Source organism: Frankliniella occidentalis, unplaced genomic scaffold (genome assembly GCF_000697945.3).
Source record: "Frankliniella occidentalis isolate FOCC.00 unplaced genomic scaffold, Focc_3.1 Scaffold28, whole genome shotgun sequence".
NCBI classification, from domain to species: Eukaryota; Metazoa; Arthropoda; class Insecta; order Thysanoptera; family Thripidae; genus Frankliniella; species Frankliniella occidentalis.
Window position 1 is genome coordinate 92,951 of NW_026267158.1, and position 8,612 is coordinate 101,562.

At 41.3% G+C, this 8,612-nt stretch overlaps 3 protein-coding genes across 10 annotated transcripts in view; 1 reads left to right on the top strand and 2 right to left on the bottom strand.

The window, feature by feature from the left end:
- Nucleotides 1–8,612, bottom strand: part of LOC113212914 (uncharacterized) — a 37,830-nt gene that overhangs the window by 13,174 nt on the left and 16,044 nt on the right. The gene's annotated exons all lie outside the window — the stretch shown is intronic.
- Nucleotides 269–4,716, top strand: LOC113212913 (anaphase-promoting complex subunit 4). Of its 4 annotated transcripts, XM_052265595.1 has the most exons (13): nt 270–907; nt 996–1,127; nt 1,266–1,429; nt 1,506–1,634; nt 1,704–1,858; nt 1,969–2,286; nt 2,366–2,486; nt 2,558–2,802; nt 2,918–3,151; nt 3,235–3,590; nt 3,674–3,974; nt 4,047–4,226; nt 4,311–4,716. In XM_052265595.1, the coding sequence occupies exons 3-13, from the start codon at nt 1,324–1,326 to the stop codon at nt 4,644–4,646; spliced, it is 2,481 nt and encodes an 826-aa protein (XP_052121555.1). In that variant the 5' UTR covers nt 270–907; nt 996–1,127; nt 1,266–1,323; the 3' UTR covers nt 4,647–4,716. The 4 variants fall into 4 exon arrangements, with proteins under 4 accessions (XP_052121556.1, XP_052121557.1, XP_052121555.1 ...); XM_052265596.1 differs by lacking the exon at nt 996–1,127 and having other exon boundaries at nt 269–907; XM_052265597.1 differs by lacking the exon at nt 996–1,127 and having other exon boundaries at nt 269–907; nt 1,315–1,429.
- Nucleotides 4,710–7,951, bottom strand: LOC113212916 (NADH-cytochrome b5 reductase 2). Of its 5 annotated transcripts, none has more exons than XM_026431784.2 (7): nt 7,640–7,951; nt 6,916–7,017; nt 6,205–6,406; nt 6,003–6,121; nt 5,719–5,923; nt 5,439–5,633; nt 4,710–5,309 (listed from the first exon to the last, which is right to left on the bottom strand). In XM_026431784.2, the coding sequence occupies exons 2-7, from the start codon at nt 6,928–6,930 to the stop codon at nt 5,137–5,139; spliced, it is 909 nt and encodes a 302-aa protein (XP_026287569.1). In that variant the 5' UTR covers nt 6,931–7,017; nt 7,640–7,951; the 3' UTR covers nt 4,710–5,136. The 5 variants fall into 5 exon arrangements, with proteins under 5 accessions (XP_026287569.1, XP_026287572.1, XP_026287573.1 ...); XM_026431787.2 differs by having other exon boundaries at nt 7,548–7,661; XM_026431788.2 differs by lacking the exon at nt 7,640–7,951 and adding an exon at nt 7,511–7,565.

Genomic DNA, 8,612 nt, shown 5'->3' on the forward strand with positions numbered 1-8,612 from the left:
GGCTGGGGGCTCTGCATCCTTTTGCTCCGCTGAGCCCCACTTCCACCTTCTGCTCTGACTGCGAGATCAGATCATATCGGCCTTCAAGAGGGAAGTACGCCTGGCGCACCGCATACATACCCTGCTGGCTGGAATGGCACAGACCGGGGCAGCGGCGGGAGCAACGCGTGGCCTGGGGGTTCAACGGCTCTAGGGTTTTCGGCATCTGTGCTCTACCACAACGTAGTTACGGTGGGTACGCCGGGGCGGACGCCGCCGCGTGAGGTAGGCAACCCATCCGACGAGCATGTTGGTCCAGGTTGACTACACACTGGGCCCTCCGGTAACCAGATCAACTGAGCCGGCACTTTCACTCACTTGCATCGCTGCGTCTGCGCGTCTAGTCGCGTCGGCCCACAGGCACGCGGTCCACCTGGTCCACCCTCACAGGAGTAAAACGGCGATCGGTAAAGAAGCGCGCCTAGGTCCATGCCCGGTGACGCATACCTTGCTCGCGTAGTATTCCTTGACAATCCGTTGGGCACAAGGCAGATGCACATTTACTATCATTCGAATCGACCGACGAGGACCCGCTCTTGATGGGGTATTCTATTGAACTGTGGACTAGGCGCCACCAGAGCCAAGCCTTATCTTATTTTGACCGGATCTCTGCTCTGGCCCGCGAGTATCTATCCGTATCTCACAGTCACTGCCAACACGCCCGGTGGTTTGAGGCTCTTCAAAGGCCCTGCAGGCAAGTGCCACCTTCCGTACTTCAGTGACTACTGATAAAGCCGAATCGTTCGTTCAAAAAACTCAAACACAAGCACGCACACCGTGCACACATTCATTGACATGCATGCAGCATTGCACAATTCCTCCCTCCAGCCCTGCAGGGGTGCACCTGCAAATAAGAATATGATTATTGGTACGATACGTCGCCCGCCCGGCGCCAGACGTTGAGTTTGTTTTTGTCTGAGTGACAGTTTGTGTTCATGTTTTCTAGTTAATTTCAGACTATGCCAAATGTAGGGAGACTTTTCTCGAAATTTTTAAAATATAAAACATGTTGCGGCAAACTTGCTGGACTCTGATTTATCTGTTGTCAAGTCAAATAGATTGATAAAACATAACCTAAGTCAAGTGAGGTAAATTTTGTTTAGTAAATTAATAAGCACTTTGTTTTATCACTGGAATTTCATCCACCTGTGTTTATGGATTAAATAATTTTGGTTTTTGATGTTGCATAATAGTACACAAAGTATTATTTATTTATTTATTTTAAGGAGAAAATTGAAGTAGTTTGGACAGATTGACATTGTTTCTACACCACAGCGTCTTAAAATGTCTGGGTCAATGCGCCTCCTGGACGAGCGCCATGTAGCGCTAAAAATTGAGCTCATGCTTTGGTCTAACAAAATGGATCTGCTGGCATTGTCAAATACAAAGGGTAAGCTCTTTGATTCATTCTCACAGATGTCCTTTTTTTATTTGAGATATTTGATTAATGTTTGTCATGTTCTTAGGAGAGGTAGCGTTGCATCGCTTATCCTGGCAAAGAGTATGGTCACTTTCTCCTCCACAGGAGGGGGCATCAGTGAGAGCCATGGCCTGGAGACCAGATGGCAAAGTCATAGCTATTGCATACAGCACAAGTAAGTAAAGATGTTTTCAGACTATATTTTTGAAAATGATATTTTTTAAAATATGTTTTCTATTTTAAGGGGAAGTTCTTCTCATTGATGTTGAGAACAAGGAAACATTACATACCTCTCACATGCAATCAGATATAATTTCACTCACATGGGTGCAAGAACAGGAAGCAAAGAGTGATAACAAAGGAAATCCAGCCCAGGACAACAGCAGAATGCCAAGTGTTGTATGTTTGATTTATATAAGACATAAAAGATTTTTTTTAAATCCATGCTTTTGGTACTTGCGAATGATTTCTTTAATCTAATTCAAATGCTGTTTGATTTCTTTGCACAGGAGAATGCAAGCAAATTCCTTCCCAAGCTACCTCCTTTATCAAGAAGTTTTGGGGTCAATAAAATCAATAATGAAGAAAACTTAGAAGACACTAAACGTATTCGTGATCAGGCAAATTTAAACATACTACTGGTTGGCCAAGAGGGTAGCAAACTTAGTCTTAGCATTTTTGGCCTCTTCCCTTGTGGAGTAATCGACCTACAACCATATATGAAAGAAGCAGGTTGTGTTTCATGTGGGTCTGTAGTAGATGCTGCAGTATCGGATGATCTCAAAACTATGTGTGTATTTGTTGAGGAAGAGAAGAAACTTGAGAGTGTAAGTTCAAAATTTTTTGATACGTATTTGTGAATACAGACATCTTTTTTTGTTTTTCTAATAGTTGTTCATGTTTCAGACATCAACAAACAATGGTAGAAAAATATGGGCTGTGATATTAGAGACGCCATTGTTAGCTTCTCATTCTAAAGAGTTGTACACCTTGGCTTTGAAGCAAGGCCATATAAGTAGTTTGCAAGGTACACATTATTTATGAGGCAAAAGATTATTTGTAAGGAAACTGTTTCTAATCGACTTGATGTATGTCCAGGTTACCTTTCTAGTACCATGCAAGCCATCACTGAAGCATGGGAAAGTATTCTGCTAGAGATGGATTCAAAATTAGCATCTTATGCATCAACTGTAGCAGATGGTTCAGTGGCAGCTGACTTTTTAGATTTGTTGATGTTGGGAGTACCATCAGCAGAACTTGAACTTTTCCTGCAAAGAGATCTAACCGAAAAGGGTCTGAAAAAACTTAGTCATTCAATAGAATTAAGTTACACAAACATTCAAGTGAGTATTCAAAATTGTATTGTCTTTTTTCTCTTTGATCAAAGCATTATTATTAAAACCAGCATTTTGGCAACAAGATTTTAAATTATGTTCTTTCTCACTCTTGAACTGTAAGAAATTTGTACAGAAACACGTCCACTGTGTGGGGACAAGTGTTTCTTTCCATCTAACTGAGCTGCGGGGTATGGCCAGACATCTAGAGCGTTATGCTCCACTTGGATTGAGTGAGGAAACTGTTGCAGCTTCCCTCTCTGCTGCAGGTGCATTTCTAGTGAAAGCAACCGAAGTTCAACAAGTCATAGACAATTCTATGAAAAAAAATAAGGCATTCTTCCGCTGGTTGTTTTTGGTGTGTAACTGATTGCCATTTCAGTTTTAAAAAGAATATTTTGCAGTTGGCTTTACATTATTTTTTTTTATTCTTTTTGGTAGGCAATGCTCCGTTTGACAGATGAGCTAGCTCCAGCTGACATTACTAAGCAAACACAACAAGATCTTACTTTTATTGCTGAGTTCTTGTGTAATTTTGATGGATCTACTGATACAAATAGCACAGTTGCGATAGATCAGACTGTTGAGCAAGGAAATCAAACAAATACTAAATCTGCAATTAGACCCGGAACGTGTACACCTGGGAAAAAATCTCGCTTCAATTTAGAACGTCTTGGTCAGTACCTTATTGATCAGGAGCTTTCATTTCCTCCAGAAGCAGACAAAAATCCATGGAGCAAGCTCTTAGCTGACAACCCAACTTTGAGTCAAGATCCTCTGATAATACCACATTTTAGGTAATACTATATATTACATCACACATGCTGAAAAAACCCTTATCAACAAATGTGTTGTTTTTTCATGTTTTTGTTTTTTATAGAAAAATGTCATTGGTCCAACAACATAACCATCTTGGTTCTGCAATTGATGCTGTCTTTAAGGAACCAGCAGAGAGTATAGGGCAGACATTTAAACTCCAGCGTGTTGTAAGGTTACCTGATACGGCTGTTACAAATCCATTGTACTTTGGATCTGATGGTAGCAAAGATTCTAATAAGATATTCCGAATCACCATTGTTTACACTGGAACTGACAAGAGGGTTGTAGTAGCCTATCCAAAAAATGAGACCTCTCTCAACATAATTGATATACCAACACATATCCCAAGATCTGAAGCAATGGTGTGAGAAAATGTTGTTATGAATGTGTAGTTAGTGATTTTATGTTCTCTTGTAACATATGTTTGTTTTCAGATACCTATTCAGCAAACGTGTCTATCTTTTATCAGCCCTATTTCAGATGTTGTTGATACATCCTTAGATAAACTGTCTAGCCCACTATTCAAAATTAATGACATGCAGTTTTATGTGGCGGACATTCTTTCTCTTTTCTTGGAAAAGAGAGGAGATGATAGAAGTGCAGTTTTCATTCAGGTACATTTTTTTTTTTTTTACATTGCTGCTTGAACTTGCCATCAAGTTAACTCTCTACTAAGCACAATTTTTTTTTCATTTTAGTTTCCGTTGAGACTTGCATCTTGTATTTCGGTCACAGTTCAAGGCAATCCTAGTACATTTCATGACCTTTCCCCAGGGGATGGGACAAATCTTTTAGATTCAAGTGCTCTACGCACCATTGATAATTTTGTTGGATCTAGTTTAGCTGTTAGTGGAAGTAGAAAAGTTGCAGTGGTGCTCTCTGAGAATCGTTGTAAAGTTCGCCTGTTTGAAATGGAAATTGAAGAAGATGAGGAAGAGGATGAAACCATGGACGCTACTCACAGCACCATAAGAGATAGTGACCAAAGTCACTTGCTTGATCAAAGTAAAAGCTCTGAAGCAGACATGGATTAAATTTGTGCATTACTGATGTGTAAGATTGGAGTAATAAATATTGGTATTTATTGAAAGCCACAATACTAAACAGATGTACCTTTATTAAGATGCTAGCAACATTCCTCAAAATCAAGCTAGCAACTAATGAAAATAGATTGTAAACATACAATTACTTATTGCTTTATCACAAAATGCAAAGTAAAGTTCAAAATGCACTTTGTCACACATGACACCATAATGTTTACAATAACACAACCTTAAAAGCGTACAAGTACTCAATAATCTTAAAAATAAAAACTTAAAACAAAATATCAATACATTCTAGTGGATATTTTTCTACCCAGAAAATGCAGTTACATAGAGAAAAGTACCACAGCTTGCATTGGAAATGACATATGTAGTTTAAACTTTATGTACAATTGGTACATACAGTTGACCTCTCCTTTACAAACACAACAAACAAAAACCGGCATATTTTTAAAAGTTCTAATATTTGTCAAACAAAGTTCTAATATGCAAATCTAAGTTTGGCATCATAGCCAAGCTTATCCAGGTTTGGCACACAGGCAAAGTTAATCATGGGCGGAGGCCCACACATTAACACAAGGGTGTCTGATGAAGGGGGGAATAGATGACCACTAATCATTTCAGCACTGACAAATCCTTTGCTGTATTTCCATCCTGAAAAAGTAAAGATTTGTTATGTAGCATAACTGGGAAGGAAGCACAATTTACAGCAGCCAGCCACTTGATATATTTGTGATTATTTGTTATTATTTTTTCAATTAAAAGAAAATATGTAGAGTATACCTTCAGAGGGTGAGTCTACTGTGTACCACAGCTTAAATCGTCCATTTGAATCAGCAGCGGCTTGTTCAAGTTCCTCTCGGAGTAAAATGTCTTTTTCAGTTTGATTAGCAAACAACAGAGCAAGCTCAGTTGAATCAGATGTGTCCCTCATCACACTCCTTACAAGCTGAAGCATTGGAGTAATACCAGTACCACCTAAAAAATTAAGAACATATAAAACATAATTAAGTTTTATCAAGTCCAATAGTTTGATAGCAAGTAAATTATAAAATTAAATTACCAGCAATCATTGCAACTTTTTTGACTTTCACAATAGTTGGTGGAGCATTTCTTAAAGCTTTGATTGAGAACTGTCCACGACCTAAATACTGGAGACGACCAGTGGGGCCACGAATATCAATGGTGTCGCCAATTTTTAAGTCATTTAGATGTTGGCTCATCTTTCCACCATTGGGGAATTTAGGATGAACATTTTTAAAGTAGACCTGTCAGAGCAAAAATGAGTTTGTAATTAAAGTACGGTAACAGTCAGCCGGATCCAAATGCAATAACTATGTACTGTACCTTAACAACAAGATCCATGTACCCCAAATCTTCATCACTGCTTACTGGTGTGTAAGACCGAATACATGGCTCACCATTGATTGATGCTGAAATATTTATATGCTGGCCAATAGGCAGACCTAGATAGAAACAGGGAATACATTTAGACTTCCCTAAAAAATTCATTTTTGACAGCAAAATAAACAAACTATTCAGAATTTACCCAAGCAATGCTTTTTGGATGGTAATTGAAATCTGAACCTTCTTGTGTCATGACTTAGTTCTTCCTTCTCAATCAGGGGAATGGCAATCTTCTGAGCCGGATCTACTAGAGCAACGAGCTTTTTCTTCTTTGTTGCAGACCATAAGGCAACGATGATAGCACTTGCAACAATCACTCCAGCCCCAACAAGAAGCGGTAAATTCTGTTGGCAAAAATATCCAAGTAAAGTTTGTATATTATGATACAGTTCAGTGTGTACAACAACAACAAAAACAATCTATTCAAAAATATTAAACCGGAAAAAGAAAAACGTGCACAACTTTCAACAAAATAAAATATCTACATTCTACACTGGCTGAATTATTGTATAATACCATGCAGTTTTACGCTTAAATATCTGGAAAAGGACCATTTGAAATTCATGCTCAAACACTACACAATCCACAATCCTATCTCATTATATTGTTTCTAAATTTCCGCATTAAGACAATAGAAAACCAAATTATTAAAATTTATTGTGGTTAAAATCATGTAATAATATCACACAAAACAATGTGTTAGTGATAAAAAATTGAAATACGTACAATTAAGGTTGTTATGAATAATTGTCACTCAATATAATGATATCTACCTCCACCACTCAACTTGAATCAATGTTACATCTACCTAAGCTAGTCTACGCATTCAAAATAAAACTTGAAAGGGGCGTACCAGTGAGCTATGCATCTTTTCGTCTATATCAGGGTATTTTCTTGAAGCTTGAAGCTGCCCACTTCCATGGGCGTTCAGCAATGCACAACTTTCACCTTAAAACTGATGCAGGGAAGATTCAGTCAGTTAAAAAGTTAATTTTAGCCGACTGTGTTAGCTTGACTTGGTGTCAAAACGCAAAAACTTTGTAATCATTTGTAAACTGAATTCAAATTAAATAAATAATAAAATGTAGGACAAGGCCAAAACTCAAAACAACAGCGAAATTTCGAGCCAACAGATCCACGTAGAAAATCTAGGCTAGTGACCTTGACCAAACAGAATTAAGAAAAAGTGCTATAATCGCGTTATCGGCGTCCCATTACATAATCTCGGGAGCGGAACCTGGCGCTGACAAGACACACACTTGCTCACAGCGGAGCGTCACCCGTCGCCTTCACAGAAAGGACGAATCGGCCTGAAAGAAATCCCAAAGAACCGTGAAACCCGAATGAATAGTGCCTCGAAACCGCCACAGTTTTAAGTACACGCGCGTCGTTGCAAATCATCAAAGGACGGGCACGCGACTCGCGATTACAAAACTTCCGCCCCTTACTTATCCACCAGACGCGTCAGTCAATGGGTCTCCTAACCTGCAAAGTGTGACATAGCGTCGGAACGGGTTCGCACCTCCCTCCCCGATCTCGGGTGACAGCACACAAGGGGCTTAAGCCAGAGGACGTACCAGGACGCTGGCGCGCGCGGCCTCGGCCTGAGGGGATGACATGGCTCGGAAGGATCCTGGCGAGCTGGCAAGACTTCTGGCTTTGTTGGCCCGGGATCACTCGATGATTTTCATCCAAAGAGTCGCCTCGGCGCCTCGACGCGGCAGTGCGTACTGTACTGCTACTGCTGGGTGCTGCTGCTGCTGCTGCTCCTCCTCCTCTCCTGCCGCTGCTGCAGCCTGAGCCTGCAGCCGGTGAGGGGGGTGAGGGAGGGACGAAGAGGGCCGCCTGAAAGAGACTGTAGATCAACACATCTCTGTCACTCTCACGGCACTTTCCGCACACCGCTCACTTGCGTGCACGGTGATCGGTGCCGGGTATAATCAGCCATAATCAGCTGATGAGTGGGGGGCGGGTGGGGAGAGACAGGCCCGGCTCTGCAAACCTCTCAAACTTTATGTGCGTTCGCGGCGAATGAAGAAACGGAGATGCTCAGTTGACGCGCTGGCTGCGTACTCGCTGTCGACAAGCCCACCTTTTTGCCTCTTTCTCACGGTCGAAAAAAAAAAGTGATGACGCAGATCGCTACATGAAATTAGGAGTTTCCCTCGTCCCTGAGGCTTTGGCGCACAGTCTGCTACCATCCCCAGAGATCAGACAGCACAGACAAGTGGCGACTAACTTATTGCTCGGTTCCCCGACTCGTCCCAACAGCAGTTTTAAAATTAAAACAATACCGCGTCCTTGGACTCGGCACGGCAGTCCGCCAATTCAAGCCCCGCCCCTCTCTCTCGTCCCTCTCCGACCCATCTCCTATCCCCTCCTACCGCCTCTCACAAAAACCCCACTTTACTGAGGTTGAAGATGGTTCGGCGGGAAGGAGTTATGTCAGCTATTCTCTACTCGGCTGGCACCACCGCCCCACCGCATCGGCCGGAACCTACCTCAATAGTAAGGGTGCCACTGGGTACCACTCCCTCCTCCACGACCCAA

Excerpts from the sequence above, each read along its gene's own strand:
- LOC113212913 (XM_052265596.1), top strand. The coding sequence starts at position 1,324 with ATGTCTGGGTCAATGCGCCTCCTGGACGAGCGCCATGTAGCGCTAAAA. Across the intron at positions 3,975-4,046 it reads TCCCAAGATCTGAAGCAATG|ATACCTATTCAGCAAACGTG; the intron begins GTGTGAGAAAAT and ends GTTTGTTTTCAG. Across the intron at positions 4,227-4,310 it reads GAAGTGCAGTTTTCATTCAG|TTTCCGTTGAGACTTGCATC; the intron begins GTACATTTTTTT and ends TTTTCATTTTAG.
- LOC113212916 (XM_026431783.2), bottom strand. The coding sequence starts at position 7,681 with ATGTCATCCCCTCAGGCCGAGGCCGCGCGCGCCAGCGTCCTG. Across the intron at positions 5,924-6,002 it reads ACATGGATCTTGTTGTTAAG|GTCTACTTTAAAAATGTTCA; the intron begins GTACAGTACATA and ends TTGCTCTGACAG. Across the intron at positions 5,634-5,718 it reads AAAAGTTGCAATGATTGCTG|GTGGTACTGGTATTACTCCA; the intron begins GTAATTTAATTT and ends TTAATTTTTTAG.